The 26,713-nt window shown below is 38.6% G+C and overlaps 3 protein-coding genes across 3 annotated transcripts in view; 2 read left to right on the top strand and 1 right to left on the bottom strand.

The window, feature by feature from the left end:
- Positions 1-2,065: 2,065 nt before the first annotated feature.
- Positions 2,066-3,154, top strand: LOC105838944. Its single transcript, XM_012684896.1, has 2 exons — positions 2,066-2,348; positions 2,586-3,154. The coding sequence occupies exons 1-2, from the start codon at positions 2,066-2,068 to the stop codon at positions 3,152-3,154; spliced, it is 852 nt and encodes a 283-aa protein (XP_012540350.1).
- Positions 3,155-7,372: 4,218 nt separating this feature from the next.
- Positions 7,373-8,359, top strand: LOC105830049. Its single transcript, XM_012669177.1, has one exon. The coding sequence runs from the start codon at positions 7,373-7,375 to the stop codon at positions 8,357-8,359; it is 987 nt and encodes a 328-aa protein (XP_012524631.1).
- An 8,649-nt stretch (positions 8,360-17,008) lies between these two features.
- The window catches only part of LOC105836094, a 152,901-nt gene continuing 143,196 nt past the window's right edge, over positions 17,009-26,713 (bottom strand). The window contains exons 5-6 of the mRNA XM_012679891.3: positions 20,637-20,802; positions 17,009-17,494 (exon numbers count right to left, since the gene is read on the bottom strand). Coding sequence (XP_012535345.1) covers positions 17,096-17,494; positions 20,637-20,802 — 565 coding nt within the window. The 3' untranslated portion in view covers positions 17,009-17,095. The remainder of the gene's footprint in view (positions 17,495-20,636; positions 20,803-26,713) is intronic.

The following is a 26,713-nucleotide window of genomic DNA, read 5'->3' on the forward strand; positions in this document are numbered from 1 at the left end:
AGAGGAAAAATAAAAAGTTTTCTTATACAAATCGATCCCAAGCTTTCGATTGAGCCTAGTTAAAACTCAATCGGTTTAGCCGTTTCTGAGATCCGATAATCTCGGGTGCTCGCAAGTCGCGTGCTTACATAAAAGAGCACGGTCGGGCTCGCGCTGCGCTTTCACTTGGCGCGAGCCACTACCGTGTCTCTTGATAAAATAAACTTTTTATAGTTTTTCATCGTTTTCATTGTGAGTTTAAAAAAAAATATGAAAATGTATACAATTTGGGGACTGCAAAGTAAACGCGAATTTCCTATGTTTTCCTTTGTATTTTTTTTATAGAATTCAAAAGTTGATCTTAGAATTACGCCAAGTAAAGAAAAAAATAGTTATAGACATTTAAACGTTGATGTTTCCTCAAAATTATGCATTTTTGAATGCTACTATCCTAAATATCTTTGGTCTTTTTAGAAATGCAAAATCTCACATTTCATGGGACACTTATAAGTAAAAATATAATTATATTCCTAAAATTTGATAATGATATGAGAATATATTTTAAGCATCAGAGAAAAAGCAACAGTCAATAGAAAGAATAATAGCAATCAAAAATACGTGATTTCATAATCCAGTTTTCAGGATTACAGAAGCATTAGTAAACAAAAGCATATAAGGAATCGCAATATAACCTATCAAACTCATTGTTTATAATAATGCAAAAATTATATACGCTTAAAAAAAACAAGTAAATTAAGAAGAAGGAAAATAAAAAAAGATGTGTGATCGACCGACTCTTCCTCACATACTCATTCGTGATTCCTGATTTCGACAAAGAAGGGAAATATTTGATTTGTATAATACTGCTAATTGAATATAAATGATGCCGATGGATATAAATAAGAGTTGATAAAAGCAAATTAGGTGCTCAAAACTCGTTCGAATTCACTTGGTTCACAATTATCAGTAGGCTGGCGACATTTGTTGTGACATTTTATTACGACTGTTACGTCTTGCATTAGACGTTTTTATGTGTAGAGCCATTCATAACAAAATTTTATAATACTCCCCCAGGCGTTCTCCGATACTGGCCCGCTCCTATCGAGTCGAGTTTGTCATTCTGTGGTTCGGCCTTCCTCGGGCCCTTCCGGCTCCCCTCGAGGCGCGCTGCAACCACGAGGAGACCAGAATCTTTTGTCTCTCCGTGCCGCTAACATCGTGTACGATAGCTTGTCAAATTAAATAAAGTTGATTCAGTGATTACTCAGTGATCGTCTTTATTTAGCTAATTAAACTAAAAGGCGCATATGCCTTGACCGCCTCAATCTCTCGAGAAATTACACCGATGAGAAGCCAGCGGAGATCTTTTAATCGAGATTGCACGTGCATAACGCATATTTTTAACATTGGTCCTTCGAGCCGGATATCCCTGGACACGAGCGGCCGCTCGAGTACAGTCTACGCACGATCCTCACGATTCTGACATCGCTGTTTCTGAACCAAGGAGGCTTTGTCGCCCCACTGTTGCATATCGGCACGGACAATTCACATCTCGGAGAGACGAAATTCTTATTGCCTCGCCAACGCATCAAAGTTTCTCGCACGCAATAAAGACAAGGTACTGTCGAAAGAGTGCGGCGTCGTGGAAAGAGCTCACGTCGCCAAGAGCCATACCACAACGCATTCAAACAGCGCTGAAAAAGCAGTGTGAAGAACATTCAGGAATTCCCCGGTAACGCTACCATCTGCATTCGTCGTGCCGCCACGTGCCCGTCCGCTCGAGAGGGGGCAACGCAGGGAATCTTCTCGATTCGCCGCCGCCATTTGCTTTCGTCGTGCCGCCACGTGCCCGTCCGTTCAGGAAGGGGCAGCCTAAGGAACCTTCTTGATTCACCGCCGCCATCTGCATTCCTATGCACGGGTGATCGTCGTCCGCTGCGCCGGCATCAAACATTATTTCACTCAAGTAAGGCAGGCTCATTTGACTAAGCGTTCCACCAGAAAGCTCGCGCATTTTCGCGTATCTTTACTACTCAATTTATTTTACAATGACAAGCCAATCTGACGCGGCCCTCCTTAAGAGGCTATGGTTAAAGGGGCATGCACACGCATACGAACGTATGTAGACTCAATCACATCTATCACATCGGGTGTAATAGCACAGCTTGAAGAGCGGAAACGAAAGCTTGACGACTATTGGTCAGAATACAATAATTTTCAAACACAGTTGGAAATTCTCGACGAAAATGAATGCAATGACAGAATTAATTTCGAGGATGCATTTTATGCACTGTCAGCCAAAATTCGCGAATTGTTGACGCCGCCGTCAGCGTCTCGTCAACTCACTGCAGCCTCTCTAGCGCCGTCAAGTATGTCAGACTCAAACGCGCCCCCTTTTAACGTCCGCTTATCAAAACTCGATTTACCTAAATTCTCGGGAAAATACGACGAATGGGTCCACTTCCATGATGCATTTCGGTCATCGATTCATGCCAACGCCTCGCTTAGTAACGTACACAAATTACAATACTTGCTAGCCGCGACTACCGACGATGCTCATAAAACAATAGATTTACTGTAAATATCCGATGACAATTACATTATAGCGTGGAACTTATTAAAGAATAAATATGACGACCAAAGATTCATAGTGCACAGCCACTTAAAGGCCATAGTCGACCTTCCTGTCATGAATAAGAAGAACGCGTCCGAACTGCGGCAAATTGCCGACGGTGCCGTTCGTCACATTCAATTCCTAAAGGCTCTCAAGCGTCCCACAGACAGTTGGGACGATTTACTAATTTATTTGCTCATTTCTAAACTTGATACTAATACAACTCGCGAATGGCAAAGATCTCTCGTAGGCGATGAACTTCTTACTTTCAAGGCCTTTTTAGATTTTTTAGTGCGCCAATACAAGCTTTTAGAGTCAACTGAAGGTGCCAAGCACGTAACTACGCGACATCAGTCAAACAAGCAGAAGGCATCATGTCACACAGCCATAAAGGTGAAATGCGACTACTGTCAAGGTGATCATTTAACTTACCAGTGCAAACAATTCTTGGTCCTTTTAATTCCTCAGCGAATAGACAAGGCACGATCTAAAAAAATGTGTCTCAACTGTCTGTGCGTCGCCACGCACACTTCAAGTAAATGCCCATCAGGCCGCTGCTGAACATGTTCCCGTAAGCACTTAAAATACTTTATTGCACTTCGAGGCTTTTAATCAAAATAAAACACCTGAGGATCCTAAGTCAGGCTCGCCATCTTCACCCCCTTCGCCAAATCCCTCAACCGTAGTAGCCACGCATTCTTCTAGCTTCTCGGCTTTCGAATACACTTTCTTGTCCACCGCAATAGTAACTGCTGAAGGCAAAAACGGCTTGACAGTTCCCGGTAGGGCACTTTTAGACTGCGCCTCCCAAACCAGCTTTGTAACAAAGGAATTTTTAAACAAATTAAAATTATCTCCCCGTCCTATAGATATAACGATATCCGGGATAGGCGGCAAAATTACGAGCTCGGATCAAATGATCCAGATTAAGCTAAAATCAAGGCTAAATTCATTTGATTTCTTCATCGATTGCATAGTGACCGACGGCAAAACAGATAATCTACCCACTTCCACCATGAAACGTTCGGCTTTTGACATTCCGCGCAATATTCAATTGGCCGATCCCAACTTTAACATTTCTTCCGACATCAATATTTTAATCGGAGCTGAAACCTTTTGAGATCTCATATGTATAGGGCAAATCAAAGCCATCGATAGACACCCGACTCTACAAAAAACGAAACTCGGCTGGATTCTCGCGGGTAAATTAAATACGCTTGATTCGTCATCACACATTAAAGCCTTTCATGTTTCAGTAAGCAACACGGCATTACACGATCAGCTCAACAAATTCTAGCAAATGGACGACTTTGACAATGATTCCAAAGCTCATATTTCGGAAGAAAGAATTTGCGAGAGGCACTTTGCAAGCACGGTTATGCGAAACTCTCAGGGTCGTTACGTTGTCCAGCTCCCTTTCAAGCAAAACTTGATCTGTAATCTGGGCCATTCTAGAGCCACAGCCTTAAAATGGTTCATGGCCTTGGAGAGACGACTCGACCACAATCCTCTCTTAAGGGGGCGATACACGGAATTTATGCGCGAATACCTAAAATTAGGCCACATGCGCCCCATACTTGAGCATTCTCAATGTGAATCGTCTGCGTACTATTTTTCTCACCATTGTGTGGTCAAAGAAGAGGCCAAAGGTACCAAACTTCGCGTCGTTTTTGACGGTTCGTGCAAAACCGACACCGGGCTGTCTTTAAACGATTGCTTACCTACCGGGCCGGTCGTACAAAACGATCTCATTTCCAAACTTTTACGTTTTCGTACTTTTCGCTACGCACTAGTGGTAGATGTGATAAAAATGTACCGTCGAGTCTTAATACACCCATCACAAACTAAATTTCAAAGAATCTTGTGGGGCGAGGACAAAGTTTCCGACATTCAAGCTTTTGAGCTGCTCACCGTTACGTACGGCACCGCGACGGCCTCTTACCTAGTAACTAGATGTCTCGTCGACTTAGCTGACTGGTTCGTAAACGAATTTCCATTGGGAGCACTTCATTTAAAACGCGACTTTTATATGGACGACCTCCTCACCGGCGCTGACTCTAACAAGGGAACGGACAGAACTGTCCCTCACCGATTTTAATGAGCTTCGGATATGTTGTAAAACATAAGAAAATATTAGACCTATATTTTTTTTTATCTACGTATCTCGACGTTTAGGGGTTGAAACCACCCCTCGAAAATAACGCATTTTTTCGTTTTTTGCGAATATCTTTGAAAATATAAGGTTTATGAAAAAATGTTCAATACGAAAGTTTTATGGTATTTTATACTCTTTACAATAGTATATTTATATTTTTTTTAAATTTCAAATTTTTTAATTTATCCCACCCTCCACCCCTTTTTTCAACATTTTAAAAATTTTGTAAAGACAAAAATTAAAGAGCATTAAAAGCCGAATCCACCCATATATAATAACATATGGGTTCCATCATTCTCAATTATTGAAACGAGATAGTAATCTCGCGCTATAGGTGTCGCGCTAGTAGTGTTGCGTTATTTCTTTAGTCGCGTCACACTCAATAACTGCCTCTTCTGCGTATATTTTTATATTAAAACATAAAAATGGATTAATCTTAATTATATAATACGCAACGTATTACACGATATAAAGCATAAATGCATATATATAACAAAAGTAGCATATATATACGTATGTGCCTACGTACATTTTCATTGTTACAAATGCGAATATAAATTAATATGAAGCAAAATATTTTTTAACATTTAAAACTGCAAATACAATATAACAAAATATATAATATCAAGAGAAAAATATAAAACATAAACTGCAATAACTATTTGCATAATTATATTATTTACACTATATGCACGTAGCACGCTCTGATAATAAAGATAATATAAGTATATAAGTATATAATTTAATTTAATTTGAAGTTTGAAAATACATTTATACGGATGTATATATACATTTTGCATACGACACGGACAAATAACTTTAATATCAGTGTTGATAGAGGGACCGGTTGTTTTCGCGCAAGCGCATCACGTGAGGCTTCAATAAAATATTCATTAGTAATAGGAAGGAGATCTTTGATCGTACATCTTTTATTCATGCTTTATATCGTGTAATACGTTGCGTATTATATAATTAAGATTAATCCATTTTTATGTTTTAATATAAAAATATACGCAGAAGAGGCAGTTATTGAGTGTGACGCGACTAAAGAAATAACGCAACATTACTTCTAGCGCGGCACCTATAGTGCGAGATTACTATTTCGTTTTGCTAATAATTGAGAATGATGGAACCCATATGTTATTATATATGGGTGGATTCGGCTTTTAATGCTCTTTAATTTTTGTCCTTACAAAATTTTTAAAATGTTGAAAAAAGGGGTGGAGGGTGGGATAAATTAAAAAATTTGAAATTTAAAAAAAATATAAATATACTATTGTAAAGAGTATAAAATACCATAAAACTTTTGTATTGAACATTTTTTCATAAACCTTATATTTTTAAAGATATTCGCAAAAAACGAAAAAATGCGTTATTTTCGAGGGGTGGTTTTAACCCCTAAACGTCGAGATACGCAGATAAAAAAAATATGGGTCTAATATTTTCTTATGTTCTACAACATATCCAAAGCTCATTAAAATCGGTGAGGGACAGTTCTGTCCGTTCCCTTGTAAGTCAGAAGCATTAGCCATTCGCAGCGAATTAATACAGCTATTAAAGACAGGATGCTTCGAATTAAGCAATTGGGGATCCAATTACCCCAAGTTATTAAACAATGTCAATGATCAAGGTGACAGCATAATTCCCTTTGACAAGCATGATGACCTTTGCATACTAGGTACATCTTGGGACAGAGACAATGACACGCTTTGGTTCACTTATTCACTTATCTCATCTTTAAATACAGCTTCAAAGCGAAGTATACTTTCGGAAGTCTTTAAGTTATTCGACCCGTTAGGCCTCCTCGGCCCCATTATCGTTACCGCAAAGCTCATAATCCAGAAACTGTGGCAGTCGGATGTCAATTGGGACGAATCCATCCCACAAGATATTCACACAAAATGGACGCAACTTAAACTACAATTACCAAATATAAATCACTTAAAAGTCGCTCATTGTATAAAACTTATCCCCGATACTAATTGTTTACAAATTCATGGTTATTGCGACGCGAGTGAACGCGCTTACAGTGCGTGTTTATACATTCGAAATGAAGTTAGTTCCGGCAACTATCAATCTTACTTGCTTTGCTCCAAGTCTCGTGTCGCGCCTATCAAGGCAATCTCTTTGCCCTGCTTTGAGCTGTCGGCAGTTTTGCTCCTAGCCCGACTAGCGGATAAAATCAAATCATCTCTCGGTTTCGTGAACGTGAAAACATTCTTATGGTCGGACTCGACCATAACCCTCAATTGGATAACCGCTCCATCGCGCCGGTGGTCAACATTTGTAGCTAATAGGGTCGGAGAAATTCAACGTTTAACTGAAATGTCTGATTGGCAACATATTGCCTCAGCCAACAACCCCGCGGATGCGTTGTCGAGAGGTCTGCTTCCCAACGATATCACCAATCTTGATATGTGGTGGCACGGTCCACATTATTTGAAATTACCCGCGGCACAATGGCCTGCTAGTGAATTCACCATTCTCGGAGGTGATCTTCCTGAGCAGCGAAAGGTAGCTCATGCTTTGTCGCGTCTAACGATACTAGCTTCATAAATAATTTAATTACTAAATTTTTTAATTTAAATAAAATTCTCCGCATCACAGCTTGCTGCTGTAGGCTCATGCAAATCAAGGCTCATAAGCTAGCAACCATTGCAATTTCTCCAACCGAGACCCTCCACTCCTTAAACTTACTGTGCAAGGCCGTGCAAAGACAAGCCTTTCCGTCCGAATACGATTTATTAGCCAAATCCCACCTCGTCAGTCATTTCAGTAGATTAAATACCTTAGCTCTATTCATGGATAATCAGGGTTTAATAAGAGTAGGAGGACAACTAAAAAACTCAACCTTATCTTACGACGCTCGTCATCAAATTTTATTGCCCAGTCATAACGCCCTAACCGCGCGCATCATAGAATATGAGCATTCACGCAATCTTCATGCAGGTACGCAGGCTACTATGGCTTCGGTCAGGCAAAGGTTTTGGCCATTGACCCTGAGGTCATCCGTCAGAAAGATAATAAATAATTGCGTAAAATGTTTTAGAGCTAAGCCTTTGGTATCTGAGGCTATGATGGCCTGTCTGCCTTCACCTAGAGTTACCGTGTCGCGACCCTTCACACATTGCGGAGTTGATTACGCGGGTCGCGTCATTATACGTGAAGGAAAGCGTCGCAACTCACGCAATCACAAGGCATACATAGCGGCATTCGTGTGTTTCGCCACCAAGGCGGTACACTTGGAATTGGTGAGTGATCTCACCACAGACGCCTTCATAGCGGCTCTCAAAAAACTTATCGCGCGACGAGGCAAACCTGACCAAATGTATTCCGACAACGCCACTAATTTTGTGGGGGCTCAAAAACAGATCAAGAAACTTTATGACTTTCTACAAACTGACGCGGCCCAAACTGCCATTAACAGCTTCCTAGCTGAACAACATACCACTTGGAACTTTATTTCCCCAAACGCGCCGCATTTTGGCGGGCTTTGGGAGGCTGCAATAAAATCCGCAAAATTTCATATAACTCGCATAATTGGAGAATCACATTTGACATTCGAGGAGTTTCTGACTGCGTTATGTGAAGTTGAGGTTATCCTGAACTAGCGTCCTCTTCAACCGCTGAGTACAGATTCTAATGTCGTACTTGAGTCCCGTACTTTTTCTGGTCGGCGCTCCGTTGAATAGCTTGCCTTGTTTGCCCGACCTAATTGATGTAAACAAAAACAGACTGCAACGTTGGCACATTGTCCAACAAATGCGTCAACATTTCTGGGCCAGATGGAGCTCGGAGTATTTGCACTCCCTTCAAGAGCGACACAAATGGAAAAACTTCAAAGGCCCACAATTAGAGCCGGGACAATTAGTTTTGATAAAGCAGCAAGGCTTAGCCCTACTGTTATGGTTAACAGGCCGTGTAGAAAAAATTCATCTCGGCTCTGATGGTGTGGCTCGCTCTGCTACGGTGAAAACCTCAAAAGGATCTTATGTTAGACCGCTCTCTAAATTAGCAATACTTTTTATTTAAAATTTTTTGTATTTTCTGTACGCTACTTTATTCTGCCGAGCGGAAACAGAGAGAGAGTTACAGCATGATTATATGAATTTGAGTTAATTGTACTTTTTATGCTATTTCGTTTAGTTCTCTCTACTTGATAGATACGCAGAATAAGAGGTTGCGATTTAATTTGTGGCGGCGCGTTCGGTCGGTGCTTCATGCGACGATTGTTATTATTTGGGGGACGCTGGATCGCTCTAAAGCGTGGATCGGTCTAGGACGGGAGACGAATACCTCGCACCATAGACTTGGGTGAAGGCACTTGGTTTGCAGCGACACCGATGGTGTCCGCTCCGGTGCTGTCATTTATGGCGGAACGCATATAGCGCGCCGGTAGCCCCGCGCCTACGTTAAAGTCCTAAGACTTCATAGAAGCAGTTGATGGGAAAGGACGTACGCTTCGCAGCGCGCACCTTCCCGCACCGTTGGCTTGGATGTCTCCCGCGGGATGGATAACGACAGAAAGAGAGAGAGAGAGAGAGAGAGAGAGAGAGAGAGAGAGAGAGAGATTTTTGATTGATTGATTGATCTTTTATTAGCTTTCTCAGCTATTTTCAATACATATATATACAATTTTATGCTACATCATTAAAAACAAATTCTTTTAGCATTCGTTTAAACATTTCTAAACGATTACAATGTTTAACTTCGTGTGGTAATGCGTTGTACATTAACACACCCTCATAAAATAAACTTTTTTGCGCGCTTCTTGTTTTTCGGAATTCAATAACAATATCCCCTGTCTGCCTAGTTTCGCGTTCTCCCTCTACTATTCTAAGTCTATTACTAAATTGCTCCGGCATCATATTATTTAAGATCTTAAAAATAAATATGCACATATTGTAATACAGCCTTTGTCTTATGGTCATAAATTGCAACGCTTGGTGCATACATTTAACTTTGGTACGTTTGTCACATTGCAATATGACTCTCATAGCTCTATTTTGCGCTATTTGGAGCCTACTTAACTGTGTATCCCCCATATCTATTAGTAGCGTTGCACAATACTCAAAGTGAGGTGCTATAATGGTCTTATATATCGTACATCTAGTGTAAGCCGAGATAAAGTTCCCTATTCTATTTAAAAAACTTATTTTCTTCCCTATTTTCTTTAGCATGTAATCACAGTGACCGCTGAATCTAAGTCTATCATCAATAATTATGCCCAAGTACTTTATTATTTCTACGCGCTCAATCTCATTTCCATCCAAACATCTCACAATAGTATTGCCTCTCAATTCTTTCCTTATACCTCTAACTAACATATATTTTGTTTTCCCCGCATTCATCTTCAGTTTATTAATATTCATCCATTCCTCCACTACGTTAAATGCAATATTCAATTTCCTCTCTATCTCCGCACTACTCTCACCTGTTACATATATTAACGTATCGTCCGCAAACATTTTTATATTACACACATCCGAGCAAACGTTAACAATATCATTCATATATATTATAAACAACAATGGGCCCAATACCGAACCCTGTGGCACTCCGTATTCCGTAGTCAGTATCTTAGACCATCTATCATTAAATTGAACTTGTTGCATTCTATCTTTTAAGTACGACCTAAACCATTCTAGAACTGTTCCTGTAATACCATACTGGTATAATTTCTCTAGTAATCTTCCTCTATCAATTGTCTCGAAAGCCCGTTTAAGATCTACAAAAATAACTCCTACTATTTGTCTCTCACTAATAATCAATTTCCATTCATCTATAACTGTTTGAATTGCTGTTTCACACGAATAATTTTTCCTAAAGCCCGACTGATGTTCCGTTATAATGTTATTACTTTCTAGGTAGACCTCAATTTGCTTTTTAACTATTATCTCTAATACTTTTTCATATATTGGTAATATATTAATAGGTCTATAATCACTTGCCCTCTTAGGTTTCTCTACTTTTGGTATTGGAATTATCGTGGATGTTTTCCACTCTTTCAAGAAACAACCCTCACTCATTGACTTATTTATTATATCACAATATTCCTCTTCCATGACACAAAATATCGTTTTTAATATATCGCTAGTTATTCCTTCTTCTGTACCTTTCTTTTTTGGTAATTCCCTAATGATTTTTCTTACTTGTTCTGTCGTAATTGATTCAAATTTTTCTAGCTCTCCTTTCTTTTCAATACAATAAATAGTTCTCTTATTTGTGCTTGTTGTATAATTCTTATCTATAGATTTTATTATGTCTTTAATACTTTGTATATAATATAAGTTAAATTTATCAGCTATATCACACTCTATATTATTGTCTAATATTTCAAAATCTATTTTTCCTACAAATTTCGCGCCTATTGGTCCTCCTCTAATAATTTCTTTTAATGATTTCCACATAGTTGTGGGATTGTTACTATTATGATCAATCATGTTTTCATAATATTCTTTTTTCTTTGTTCTAATTAAACTAACTACTGCATTTCTTTCTATTTTAAATTGTTGCCAGTTTTGTTCCGTGCTATCGTACAGTGCTTTTCTATACGCCTTATCTCTTCTAGTCGCTAGCTCTTCTATTTCCTTTGAATACCATTTTTTTCCTTCCCATATTTTTGGTATTCTAAAAATTTTCTTAGGTGCTGAGATGTCTAGCGCATCTACAATACTATTAATTAAATTCTTTGCCTTTACATTAATATCTAACTCATTAATATCTAAATCATATCCTTTTTCTAAATTACTCTCCACTAGCTTAATAAACTCATCCGCATTATATCTACTATAATCCCTGCCACTGAATTCTTTATATTTATTTACAATCTTGTTCGTATTTATCACAACTTTTATCCACGCATGATCCGTTATCTTAGGTTCGTACTTGACTTCTACATTTATATCTTTATTCGCAAAAACTAGATCTATAATTGTTTTACTATTTTCGGTAACTCTCGTTGGTTTATCCACATACTGCTTCATACCTAGACTTTGCATAGTCGTTAGTAGTTTATTTGTATAATAAGAGTCTGTCATACAATCTATATTGAAGTCTCCTAATATTATACACTCTTCTTTTATCGTTAATTCTTCTACTATCTCCTCTAAGAATCCTATAAACTCTCCATGTGACGCACTCGGTGAATGATATACTACCATTAACACTCCTTTAAACAATTTCTCTTTTACTTCTATTGCAACGCACCACACAATCCTTTTTAATTTTTTCAATACTACTATCTCATACTTGATATCGTCTCTTACATACAGAGCAACCCCCCCTGTATTTCTATTTTCCGCGTCGCATCTAACCACACTGTATCCCGGTACACTTATTTCACTGTCTTCAATTTCCGCAATCAGTCTCGACTCCGACAATGCAATAATTGCCGGATTTAATTTCTTCATAATCTGATGCTGTATCTCGTCCTTATGTGCCATTAAACTTTGCGCGTTTGTATATATTATCTGATCCTCTTCTTTCTGTAATTGCTATTTTTTGGCTTCCCAACCACCTCTCCTCTTTTCCTCTTCGATAGCCCTCTTGTATGTCGGGCATTCCGGATCCAGAGCATCATGATCGTCTTTTATTTTTAAATTATATGTTTTTATTTTAAACATACAATTTACACATTTGTTCTGCTTCTCTCTACATTCACTTGCTTTATGCTTTCCTGTACATTTATGACACGTTTCATCTCTCGTACAGTTTTTTGCAATGTGGTAGAATCCCCAGCACTTGAAACATCTCTTTATGCTAAAGTGATTGAACACAGGACATTTTCTCCAGCCTATATTCAACTTTTCTTTTTTTAACATCAATTCATGTGTTACTTCATCTACTTCAATTATTAAAGATCTACCTTCTTTTCCTTTCCTTCTAGATTGACTATCATCCATATTTTTTCTTTTCGGGATTTTCTTAACTATGCTTATACGAGATTCACCAATACTATTCTGTTTCTTTATTGTATCTATTAGCTCATCGTCATCCAACTCTATTTCTTCCTCGCTAATATTAACAATTTTTATTTTCGGCTTCTTTTGTACTGATTCTGTAACATTATAATTGTCACCTAGTTTAGACTGCACTACATCTTTTAATTTATCTATTTCTTCTCCGGTCTCACATCCTAGAATTACTGTTCCTTCTCTTCCTTTTCGTACCTTTGTGATCCCCATTGGCATATTCTTAATATCAACTTTTTCTTTTATTATTTTTTTAGTGGTCTCACTTTCTTGCTGAGTCTTCGGTTTGATGATTATGATGTTTTCCTTCTTTTTCTTTATTGCCTCACTGTAACTGCCGCGCACATTTTCCGCTGACGCCTGCATTCCTCCTCGTATTATTTTTCGTAGGTCTTCCATTTCTTGTTTAATAGCTTTTATTTCCTCTTGCACTGTTTCTTTAATCAGCATTTTTATTTCTCGTTTGCATGCCATTTCATCTTTCATCTCTCTCATAGTTCTTACTAGCCAATCAATTTTCGTATCCATGCCCACGTTGACTCCTATCGCTCTGCTTCCGCCACTTCCCGTCGATCCCGTAGAACTTAGTCTTTCTCTTCCGCTTCCCGTCTGTATTGGTGTTTTTTTCACATCTATATCTTTTTCACTGTCTACTGTGAACTTCTCATATGGGCCAGGACAAGACACATATTCTCGATTTCTGTCATACACCTTATGTTTACTTGCACATCCAGGATGGAAGAAAAGTTTGACACATGACTTACATGTCACGACCTGACTTTTTATTTCCTTCTTACATGCGGCACATCTATATTCCGCATATTCATCGACCATATTAGTAGGTATCGGCTGATGCCGATCCTATCGATACGGGCGCCCACTCACGTACGTAACTTTAATTAATATACACGTCACTATAAATGTCTACCTGTCGCGACATGTATGACCCGCATGGAAAATATACTGATTTTCCGCATAGATCCACGCACTCTCGCTAGAAAACTTTGGTCCTGTTTGGTCCTTACGCGTATTCTTACAGCCACGACACCTTTTTATAATTTTCTTTCACTTCTTAATCACTTTAAATTAACTGCATTTGCGGAGCGATCTTTGACACGTCCATCACGGTAGAGACGCGAGAGAGAGAGAGAGAGAGAACGCGCTCTCTCAGCGGGTGACGGGGGCCGCCGCGTTCCGTACGGAACTGCAACTCTGTGCCATGATTCACCATTCGCACTGTCTGGGAAGGAATAAAAAAAGGGGGAGTCGAAGCACCACCGATTATATTTCACAGGTAATTCTGCGGCGCGGAGAACAAGAGGAAAAGAAAAAAAAACTTAACTTTAATTACACTGATTTTAATAATTAAAAAAAAGGAAAAGAAATTTTATGTAAAAAGGGAACTCGCACCTTCACAATTTGCTTTGTTGTTTTTACTCGTATACGTTCGCACGTACTACGCTCAGTATGATCACTCGTCGCGTTCTATAATTATAAAGGAGGAACTAATTAGTAACGTAAGGGAGGAATTTGGCACCTTGAATACGCAGGAAAATTTTAAAATCCGAATCTACGAGAGATTTCTAAGTTCTGAGTCGCGGATAAATTCTAAGTTCAAATTCGCGAAATAATCTAAGTTCAAAGTTACGAGAAGATTCTAAGTTCGAATTTATAAGTTCAAATCACGAAAATATTCTAATTGTAAGTTCAAGTTGCGAAATAAGCGAAATATTTTAAGTTCAAACGAGAAGAATCACGAAATATTATAAGTGTAAGAATCGGTACGGAGTACGTCTTACGACCTTTCGGTGCGAGACAAAGTGGCATAATCGAATTTCGCCCGAAAATCGCGGCTTATATACCCGCAAGTGAGGGCATTCGGGGGTGAAAAGTTCGGAAAGAGGAACAATAAATCATCTAACGCCTGTCATCTAATTCGATAATTAATTAATTATCGTGTTCGATTTTATGGTCGCCAGATAAAATTTTGCCCTCTTATTCATATTTTTTATTCGTTGGGCGCGCACTCCTTTTAATCGCCCGCATTCCGTAATTGAGTTTTTCATAAAGAAGTTGAGGATAGGAGATTTCGGTACCACGGAGGTACAGCGTGCTCCTCCTCGTGTTCGAAATTCATTTACCCCGTTTATTAATTAAATAAGGGTGTTCGGCCCTTGCTGCCCTACCCAAATGGTCCCGCGCGAGTGCAAATGCACCGGCGCCAGCGAGAGCATATGCTTACCTCCTCTCCAAGAAGTAATTAAAGAATTAAATTAATTTATTTATTTACACAATTACTACCAATAATCGAGCGCCTCAGAAGGAAACCGGCTAGGGGGAGGATCACTCCCCTTTTGGAATTTTTACGATACCTAATTCGGTTTACTAATAAACGATGTTTTTAATTGACGCATGCGCGCCGCCAGAGCGGGTCGCATGCTCGCAGCGCGTGATACACCGGGCTGGCACCGAGAGCGCGTGAATCCGTTAGCGCTCGGTTACCGTGGCAACGCGGTTCGCGGCACGACGCATCATTGCTTTAATCGTGACGGACGGCGTAAATTATTTAGCCGGACGTAACAGATTTGTACAGATGAGTCACAATGGGTCGCGAAACCAAAGAGTGATCGCGAAAATCACCCCTTTTGACCCTCGTTTTCAGAGTTGAATTGTATGCCAAACAATACCTTATGATGAGACATTAATCACACAAAAAAAAGTTTTAATTTAAGGTGACAATTGGTTTCAAAGATATGAGGGATTAAAGGTCACCAGTGTATTAATTAAATTATGTGAAAGCATGATTTTTATGCAACTTAAAAAATTCAAAACCATTTTTCCTAACGTTTTTTGAGTTGCTAAAAACGAATCTAAAATCAGATTTTTAACATTCAAAATAGCTGATCCAAACTGGCGGATAAGCTTAAAAAATACTGCTTTTTTGAAATTTAGTTTTAAAATCATTTAGTTTGGAATTTTCTTGTTACTGAAAATGGATGTAAATTCATTTTGAATTTATTTGAACACGAAAAGATGCGCACTGCTTATTTGTAGACTGCTTATTTGCGCACCGTTCATTTGTCCACTGTTTACTTGCTTACCACTCATTTGCACACGAAGAGATGCGAACCGTTGGGGCTGTGTGGGGTGGATTTCACTTCGCATGGAAAATTGCAAACCCATGTGGTGCAGAGAACGTGTAGGCGGAGTGCAGGGGGAGGGTAAAACCCTACATCCCCGCATTAATTTTTATAACATATTCTGTCTCCGTGAGGCAGAGCAATATGGAAACGAACAGCGTAGATCTTGTTTGGCGCGAAAAGTCGTACAGAGTGAGTCTCAGGTGTGCACAGTGTAAAACGGACACCACCAATTAAATACTATAAATTAATCATAACTTTAATTAAAGCAGTAATGTGATTGGTGGTATTCGTTTTACACTGTGCGCATTTGGGACCCTTCCGCCGCAAATCCATGTGGTGCAGAGAACGCGTGGGCGGGGTGCAGGGGGAGGGTTTTGTCAAATGCACGGTGTCTAAATGCACCGTGTTCAAATGGACCGTGTCCGTTTAAACTGTGTCCAAGCACACCGCTCCTCTCATTGTACTACGTTGAGACGATGACGTTAAACGTACGAGACGATGAAACACAATGTTTTTAAATTTGACACGAATGATTATCCGATCGACAACGCGGCTTGCTTCTTGTGAATAAAAAAGTGCCTAGTCTAATGAAAGACGAAAGTAATGGTGCGATCATGATCGAATATATCGGACTGTAAAGATGTACGCGTTGAAGGTAAATGGAAATAAGGACACGAAAAACGCGAAAGGTATTAAGAATAACGTTGTGGCACGAACCGTAACGTTCAATGACTACACACAGTGTCTGAAAGATGAGATTGAAATGATACGTCACCAATCATAAGATCAAAGTTGTACAAAGTGTGTACGGTATTCGAAGCGAAAATTGCTCTGAGGCCGTACGACAACAAATGGTATATCGTACCAAATTCAACCGAAACATTACCATGGGAACATTACCAAATACCATTGTAATATATTGTATATATTGTATAGTTATTATTACTTAGTTCTGTATAATTTTACATTGTATTGTTAGAAACAATGAAGATTATTATTAATATAAAAAATGTAATTTTTACGTTGTAATATATATATATATATATATATATATATATATATATATATATATATATATGATTTTACATCTTTTGTTATTAATTATAATGTATTTGTTGTGCTTTTTCATTTTCTATTGTTTTTATTTCTTCTTCAACTTTTTATTATTATGTTTATATTCTATTACATTTCTATTTCTACTTCTATTACATTTCAAATAATCTTTTTATTATTAAAGATCTAGTAAACCCCATTCGTCATACATTGGAATTCTTTGCATCATTATTTTTTTAAAAGCTTCGCTTTTAAAACCTGGATTTACAAAAGTACCAGTACTCATGATTTCATCCAAATCTTTTGCCTCAGTTTTACAGCACAGTACTATTGGCAAAACTGTGAAAGATGATATCATTCCATAGCTAGCTCTTTGTCTTAGAGTAAACTTTAACTCCTCCATAGTAGGTGATTGTGTCTTGCAGTTTAGTTGCTTCATAGTCGCCGACAACGTGCTAAGGTATTCGTTTAATAGAATATCTTTTTTATTTTCTATAATATCTGGGGAAGGACTTGTGTTAAGAAAATAGAGAAGATCAATTGCCGGCGACGTGTATACGCACAGTTGGAAGTCCACCTGTAATATTAAATAAATACTTTGATTAAACCATCTTTTAAGTAATTAAATTGAAAATAAAATCCGTGCACCAGAAAAGAAATAAAATTCGTATTTAAAAAGTTACCACAAGAAAGATAAAAAGTTTCACGTTACAGGTGATGAATATCAAATTATATTCATTGCCAAACATAAAGATTATTGCCAAACATAAAGATTTTGTGATTTTTTATTAGTTTGTAAAAACTGAAAAATAATGAATAAATTAAAAAAAAAACGTTTTTTATTGGTTGTTGCAAAGAATAATACTATGGGCCTTATTAGTCGAATAGGAAATACGGCTGCAATGCTGGAAGATTTAGATTCACATTTTGGCTGAGGTAACATTTTTCTCGATAAATTATTTACAATTTTCGGGGAAGAGGAAATCTTATAGATGCTTGTTAATATGAAATTACACATTCTGGTTTCACGTAATAATGGAAAAAAATCCATCGGTGAAAATTACACAAATGTCTGGCACCAAGTTTTACTATACTATAAATCGATATAGGCAACATCATTTTTATCTTTAAATGTTTAATAATTTTATCAGTTTTATTAATGTATTGTCAGATTTATTGCATTACTCATTACATAGACACACAAAAAAAGTGATTGATCCGGCGGACCAGATTAGTCAATTCTTATGTATTTTGATCCGCTGAATCCGAATCCAAGGTTAGAATTGCAAAGTTAGATCATATTTCCTAACCTCAAAAAAAATTTGTTTTTAATGTTGGTTTGGCAGACCAGACTAGTCTGTTCTTATGTATTTTGATCCGCTGAATCCAAATCCAAGATCAGAATTGCTGAATTGGCTTATTTTTTCTAACCTCAACAAAATTTTTTTAAATGTTGGTCCGGCGGACCAGACTAGTCTATCCTTATGCATTTTGACTCGCTAAATCCAAATTCAAGGTCAGAATTGCTGAATTGGCTCATTTTTCCTAACCTCAAAAAAACATTTTGTAAAAGTAGTTTGGGACACAAATGTATAATCCAGAGCGTGCAGGCTTGCGAAACCATATTACCCGGCGAAAATTCAATACGTATGACAAGTCTGAGCTTCTGTGAATGAATAGCATAAAAAATTCACTCTTTTCTTCTATTATATCTAACTTTTTTATTCTCGAAGGTTCTGTGCAATGACTTTCTCTTACGTTTCTTCCCTTTCACAGAGACATTTCGTTTGAGCGTCCAGTAAAAATCAGCCATCATGTTCACATCCCACTTGCCTTGATATCGATGCTCCATCTCCTTGATGTCCTGATGAAATCTGTCTCCCGTTCTTCACTATAATCACGTAGATTTTCTGGGAAATAGTCGGTATGAAAATCCAAGAAATGCAACTTAAATTTACTTAAGCAACCTGGTTTTCTATAGTTCTCCAACATTTCCTTTACCCTTTCTCTGTAATCTTGACTTTCGTGGTTTCCTAGAAAATTTTTTGTGATACCTTAGAAACTCAGCTGTACTGCTCTTTCCTTTTCATTCATTTTCGTAACAAAATTATAATCTCTCAACATTTTACGTATTTGACGTCCATCAAAAATTCTTTCCCGCAATTTCAGAGATGTTGAGAAACTTTTTTAGTAAATGTTGGTAGCATTCACCTTCTTTATTCAGAGCTTTCACCCATTGCTTTCACGAGTCCTAATTTGATGTGAAGAGGTGGAAGAAGAAATTTTGAAGTCTCAACTAACGGTTAATTTATGATGTTTTTGACCCAAGTTACAAAGATGTCTTTGTCGGCCATTCTTTTCTTATGTAATGGTTCGTTCGATTTCTACTATTCTCATTCACGTAAAAAGCATGGATTTTTTGTGTAACCTGATTTTTAACCCAATAATATGGTGAGAATTCTCAGTTGCTCACAAATTTGCCATCTTTGTTCTGTGAATTTAATTTTTTCAGAACCTGTTTTCAGGTTTGTGTACTCTTCTTTTATCACTATCATGTGCGTTGTAAGAATGGAGGCATATACATTTGTATTATGCAGCAACACTGTTTTCAAGCTTTTCTTAAAAGAATCGATAAATAGTTTCTGGATTATACATTTGTGACCCAAACTGCTTTTACAAGGTGTTTTTTTGAGGTTAAGAAAACATGAGCCAATTCTGAAATTCTGACTTTGAATTTGGATTCAGCGGTTCAAAATACATAAGGATAGACTAGTCTGGTCTGCTGGACCAACGTTTACAAAAAATTTTTTTTTTTTGAGATTAAGAAATATGAGCTTTGCAATTCTGACCTTGGATTCGGATTCAGCGGGTTAAAATACATAAGGATTAATTAGTCTGGTCCGCCAGATCAATCATTTTTTTGTGTGCTTGTGTTATTAACATGCGCATGCACGCACGCACACACACAGAGTATTCTCAAATATTTTACATTATTGCCAGTTTTTTGTCTCTTGCTTGTAATATACTTGATTGTATTATGAAGTGTAACAATACTTTTTAAAATATTACATATTTATTTGTTTTTAAATTTTAATATTGTTATACTTAACTACAAAAATTATGATAATAATTTAAAATTGTAGATAATTTAGAAACAGAGTGACTGATAGCACAAATACTATAAAGTATAATATATTAAAATTATATGCCGTGAAAGATGTAACGCGTACATTAATTCATGGAGAGATAAAAGGGACCGTGAACGCAAAAGTCCTATATTGTTTTAGAATATTTGCAATAATAACGGAAATTAATTTTTTAAATTGTACAAATAAAAGTGCGCCAAGAGAAGCACTTGAGCAGTTCGAGCTATACCACAATGCCCTATATTGTTTTGGAATATTCCAAATAATAACTAAAATTAATTTTTCAAATTGTATAAATGAAAGTGCGCTAAGAGAAGCACTTGAGCAATTCGAGCCATACCACAAATAAAATTTCTAAATTAAATATTTTAAAGCAAATACATATTATTCCAATGATATATTACCACACGTGAATAGAAGTTGCAATTTGAAGTTGAATTTTACGTATTTTACTGTATGTAATCTTATATCTCACTTTAAATCATATTATCACTGTATAAGGCCGCGGTATAATAAATGTATATTTATGTTTATAGGAAGTGTATAATTCTTTACATATGTGATAGTACTTACAAAAATATGATCAATAGGTTTGCCATTATCGTCATATTTGAACAACATATTGTTCACCCAGACATCACCATGATTAATGACATTGAATTCATCTTCAGATAACTTCGTTGCATCTATTCCTATTTGATATATGTGGTCGGTAAGTTTAGCAATTTTTTCCGAGTATCTAATAAAATAAAAGTTATATAAACATAAAATTGTATGAAATTATATAGACCACTATTCATAGTCGAATTTTATATTTAAGATCATCTTAAGTACTGTCTTAAGATGTAATCAGAGCCGTATTAGCATCTTAAGACCTTACTTGAGACGATCTTAAAATAAGATCCGATTGTAAATACCGGTCATAAAAACCATATAAATAATTGTTCTAAACATTCCAACTTATATTTGTCAAAAAGTAAAAAGTAAAAATATAAGATAAACAGGTCAATATATCGAGCCAATACCAATTTTCCTAATACAATATAATTTATTAAATCAAAAATATATCGTTATAAACGTTATTAAGGACTTTCGTTTTTGGTAGGATAAGAGAAAGTGTGCCTTGTATCGGTGTGATTGAGTGGAATGTGATCGAGTATTAGAGAGAGGCTGGAGGGTATGTGAGTATAAGAGGTGAGAAAGGAGAAAAAAGTGAGAGGAGGTGATTGAAGGGAGGAAAAAAGGGAAAGGGATAGGGCCGAATAAAGGGAATGAAGCAAGAGCGAATTGTTAGGTTAGAGAAAGTAAGAGACAGGAGGAAGAGTAAGATATAAGCAGGGAGGAGGTATGGAGAGAGATAAGAAAGCTGAAAGAGAGGAAAGCAATGGGAATAGATGGAGGGAATAGCCGAACAAGGTATGGAAGTACGGGGGAGAGAGGTTGAAGGAATGCGTATGGAGAATTTGTGGGAGGATTTGGAGAGGGGAGGGGTGGCCGGAAGAGTGGAAAGAGGGAGTAATAGTGCCATTAATCAAAAAAGGAAATGGAGAAAAGGTGATAGATTATAGGAGAGTGACACTTATGCCGACACTATATAAAATTTACGTGGCAATTTTAGCAGAAAGATTAAAGGAAAAGGTAGAGGAAAAGAGGCTACTTCCGGAAAGTCAATTCGGGTTTAAAAAGAGGAGAGGGACAATGGATGCGGTATATGTACTGAACTATCTAATAAATAGGCAAGTGAGCAAAAAAAGGGAACGTTAGTAGCACTGTTCGTAGATATAAAGGCAGTTTTTGACTCAGTGGGGAGAGACAATAATAAAGGCCTTGAGGGAGAGAGGGGTAAGGGAGGGCTTAATAGCAAGAATAAGCAAGGTGCTAGCGGAGACAAAGAGTAAGGATAGAAAAAGAGTTGGGAAAGGGCTTTTGGACAGCAAGAGAGGTGAGGCAGGAATGCCCCCTGAGCCCACTATTATTTAACATGGTGCTGGCGAACCTAGAAGAGGAGATGGGAAGCGTGAGATGGGGAAGGGTGGCAGTTAGGAAAAGGTAGAATTTTCTCGCTCTCTTATGCAGACGACATAGTGTTGATAGCGGAAGGGGAGGATGAGATGAGAAGCATGTTGGAAAGATTGGAAGGCTACATCGATTGGAATTAAACGTGGGAAAGACGAAGATAATAAAGTGTAGGAAGGGAGGAGGAAGGAGGAGGAAGATGAGGTGGAGATGGAAAGGAAAAGTGATTGAGGAAGTGAGAGAGTTCAGGTATTTAGGATATACAATGCAGGCGAATGGAGGGCAAGAGGCGCATATAAAGGAAAGGGTGAAAAAAGCGGCGGCGGTGATGGGACAGGTGTGGGGGATTGGGAAAAGAAGATATGGGAAGGACTGGGGCAGGAGAGTTTGGTTATTTGACAGATTGGTTTGGACGGTGATGGGATATGAGGTTGAAATATGGGGGTGGAAAGAGAGAAAAAAGGTGGAGAGAGTATATGAAAGATTTTTGAGATGAGTTTTAGGAGTGGAGAGTAGGACACCAGGGTATTTGATTAGGGAGGAACTGAAGAGGGAAAAAATGAAAAGTAAAGCGGGAAGAAGAGCGTGGGGTTTTGAGAGAAGAGTGACAGAGGGAAAGGGGGGAGAGTTGGTGAGAGAGTGTGTGAAAGAGGTAAAGAAAAGAACGGAAAGAGATCGAGAGCTGTCCAAGTGGGAGATGGAAAGGAAGGATTACTTTGGAGTAAGAGGAGTAGAGGTAAAAAATGTAGAGATGGGAAGAGAGGAAAGGATGTGGGAGGAGATTGAGGAGAAGGAAAGAAAGATGTAGAGAAGAGAGGGAGGAAAGGATAAGGAACGGAAGATACAATATATAGTATAGTTGGATTAAGGAAGAGAGTATTCCGGAATACCTAAGAATAAGATAGGGGGAGGAGAGATGGAGAAGGATGGCGAGATATAGATTAGATAATGAGGTGCTAGAAAGTAAATATTGGGAGAAAGAAGAAAAGAGGGTATGTAGGTTGTGTGGAGAGAAGGAGACGTGGGAGCACGTATGGGAGAGATGTAGAGGGTGGAGAGAGGAAGGAGTAGGAAGTTGGCAGGAGGAATGTAGTAGGATTCTGAAAAGGGTGGGAAAAAGGTAAAGATGGATAAAGGACATAGATGAAGAGAGAGAGAAGTTTAGAGAGGAGGGAGGGGAGAAGTGGGAATGGAGGAGGGGAGCAGTGTGAGTGAGAGTGAATGGAGAGGAGTGAGAGAAATAAACTAACAGAAAAATTGTAAACGGAAACAAAAGTCCCTTAGAGCGAAGATAGGCAAAAGCGAGGAGAGAGAGAGGCAGAAGTAGAAAGGTTCGGATAGAGCTTAAGCGTACGTTTGGATGGAAGAGAGGAGAGGTATAGAGATAGACGAGACAGGAGAGAGAGAGAGAGGAGTAAAGAGGCGAAGCGTGCGAGATGATGTAAGCGATGCGGATAGAATAAGTAAAACGAAAGTTGAAAGTTTTTGTAAGGGTTGCGTAAGGATGTAAGAAAAAATTGTAAAGGTTTGGGTACGTTCCTAAAATAAAAAAACGCCATTCAATCCCTCAAGGGAAGAATAAAGTGCAAGAATAATTTTAATAGGGCCAAAGTAATAAAACCAAATTTATAAAAGAAACAGCTATTAATTTTCTTTCTGGTACTACTTCTTTTTCCGCTGCTCCTACTCTCTCTCTCTCTCTCTCTCTGTTTCCGCTCGGCAGAGCAGAGCGATTTACAAATTTTTAATAATAATAAAACCTCGCAATCCTGATCTCGCTGGACGTAACAATTGTATTATTTATTCGTTCACGCTTTAATTATTATGACACATTTTATAGACGATATGCGTTGTTTTTATGGATATTCAATCGGTATTATTTTCTAAATGGTTAATTATATTTTTGTTTGCTTTATTTTACTCAGGTTTAATTTCATAAATGTTGGTAATTTGTTACGACTAAAGAGGACTATGTATAGTCGAAACGTTTCGAAATTTGTTTAACAATTTTAACACAGTTGTTTTTACGCTATTAAAACAACTGTGTTAAAATTGTTAAACAAATTTCGAAACGTTTCGACTATACATAGTCCTCTTTAGTCGTAACAAATTACCAACATTTATGAAATTAAACCTGAGTAAAATAAAGCAAACAAAAATATAATTAACCATTTAGAAAATAATACCGATTGAATATCCATAAAAACAACGCATATCGTCTATAAAATGTGTCATAATAATTAAAGCGTGAACGAATAAATAATACAATTGTTACGTCCAGCGAGATCAGGATTGCGAGGTTTTATTATTATTAAAAATTTGTAAATCGCTCTGCTCTGCCGAGCGGAAACAGAGAGAGAGAGAGTAGGAGCAGCGGAAAAAGAAGTAGTACCAGAAAGAAAATTAATAGCTGTTTCTTTTATAAATTTGGTTTTATTACTTTGGCCCTATTAAAATTATTCTGTTTGGGAGGCGAATCCCAGGGGAGATCGCCTCTAGGCGGGCTATGACTAGGCCGGAAAAGTCGAATGACTCGTTGGACTCCGGTTGCTCGGGGCCGCTATCGCGCGGAGCCGGCTCGCCGGTCTCCGATGAGTCCCGGGTGGCTCGTGCGACGGACCTACCGAAGGGTCGCTGGATTGTGGCCGGTTAACCTCTCGATCCTTACTTAGCAGGTCGACCTTTTTAGTCGCGCCCGTCGCCCGCCCCGACGCGACCTTCCCATCTGTCAAGGGATATGCCATTTCTTTAGTTCTCGTAATTTAAATGATATAATTAATAATTAGTTTTTAATATTCTGAATAGTCGGGGCGACGCGTTCGGTTGGTGCTTCACTTATTATACGCTGGTTGCTGGATCGCCTAATGGCGTGGATTGGTCCAGAAAGGAAGACAAATACCTGCCACCATGAGTGTGGGTGAAGGCGCCTGGTTTGATAGCGGCACCGTTGTCGGTGTCCGTTCCGGTGCTGTCTAAAATGGCGGAACGCATATAGCGCGCTGGTAACCCCGCGCCTACGCTAAAGCCTTGCGACTTCGTAGGGACAATTGACGGGGAAGGATGTACGCTTCTCAGCGCGCACCTTCCCGCACCGTTGGCTTGACTGTCTCCAAAGGGATAGGTGACGACAGAGAGTGAGAGAGAGAGAGAGAGAGAGAGAGAGAGAGAGAGACAGAAATCGGAAGCGCAACCCTCCGAGACCCTGCGAGAGAACGCTGAAACGCGCTAACTCAGCGGGGGGCAGAGGGCAGCCGTGCTCCTCGCGGAACACGCCAATGCGCTAGATTTCACCACTCGCGATGTCTGAAGGAATGACACAAGAGAAAGGGCGAAGCACCACCGATTAACTCGCGAACGCACTTCTGCGACGCAAAGAAAAGAAAAGGGAAAAAAAGTGAAAAGAAAAGAGAACTTTGAATTTAGTACCACTGGGTTTTAATAACTTTAAGAAGAAAAGAAAAAAAATAGAGAGAACTCGCACCTTTACAAATTGTATTCGGTCGAGTCGATAAATCACCCGCGAACGCACGCTCGTTAGTGTCGCTTTTGTTCTATAAAAAAAAAAGAATAGAGATTAGTAAATCGAGGGAGAAATTGCCACCTCGAGTCTGTCCGAGTACCGCAAAATATTCTAAGTTCGTGCAGCAAGGCGCGCAAATATTCTAAGTCCGTACGAGAGAAATTGAAAATATTCTAAGTTCGCGTAGCAAGGCGCGAAAATATTCTAAGTCCGTACGAGAAAAATTGAAAATATTCTAAGTCCGGAAAGTTTATAGAGCGACTCTTACTTTCGGCGCAAGAGGAGGAGGCAAAATCTCGATTTTCGCACGAAAATCGCGGTTTATATACTCGCAACCGAGGGCGTTCGGGGGTGAAGAGCGCGGAAAGGAGAGCAATAAATCATCTGATGCCTGTCATTTAATTTAGCGATTAGTTAATTATCATGTTCGATTTCGTGGTCATCAGATGAAGTCTTGTTCCTCTATTCACTTTTCTAAGTCGCGGGACGCGCAACTATCGCCCGCTTCTTGCAATCGCTCGCATTCCTTAATTGAGTTTTTATGAACAAAGTTGAGGATAAGAGTTTCCTGTACCACGGAGGTACAGCGTGCTCCTCCTCGTGTTCGGAACTCGTTTTCTTAATTAATAGATTAATTAAGGGCGTCTGGCCCTTACTGCTCTACCCCAAATGATCCCGCGCGAGTGTTAATGCACCGGCGCCAGCGGGAGCGTAAGTTTGATTCCCATCCGAGGAGTAATTAATGAATTGGATTAATTACTCGATTTGCGCGATTGCTATTGATAGTTCGGGGTTGAAACGGCTCAGGAGAGAGTCGGCTAGGGGGAGGATTACCTTTTTGCATTTTCGCAATATCTAATGCGGTTCGTTAAAAATTACCGTTTTTAATTAACGCATGCGTGTCAGTAGAGCGGGCCGCATGCTCGCAGCGCGTGATCGCCCGGGCCCGGCACCGAGAGCGCGCGAATCCGCTGGCGTTCGGTTACCGTGGCAATGCGTCATCGCAAGCCGCGATCCTTGCCTAAATCGTGACGGCCGACACGAAAAATCGGCCGGACGTAACACAATCAAAAACAGTCAAAAAATATAATCAAAAATCTTGTCGAGAAATCTA

The sequence above is a fragment of the Monomorium pharaonis genome, chromosome 2 (genome assembly GCF_013373865.1).
Source record: "Monomorium pharaonis isolate MP-MQ-018 chromosome 2, ASM1337386v2, whole genome shotgun sequence".
NCBI classification, from domain to species: domain Eukaryota; kingdom Metazoa; phylum Arthropoda; class Insecta; order Hymenoptera; family Formicidae; genus Monomorium; species Monomorium pharaonis.

Bases quoted from the DNA above. Each gene is read 5' to 3' on its own strand.
- LOC105838944 (XM_012684896.1), top strand. From the start codon at position 2,066: ATGGTTAAAGGGGCATGCACACGCATACGAACGTATGTAGACTCAATC. The intron at 2,349-2,585 runs GTATGTCAGACT...ATTACATTATAG, and splicing joins AGCCTCTCTAGCGCCGTCAA to CGTGGAACTTATTAAAGAAT.
- LOC105830049 (XM_012669177.1), top strand. From the start codon at position 7,373: ATGCAAATCAAGGCTCATAAGCTAGCAACCATTGCAATTTCTCCAACC.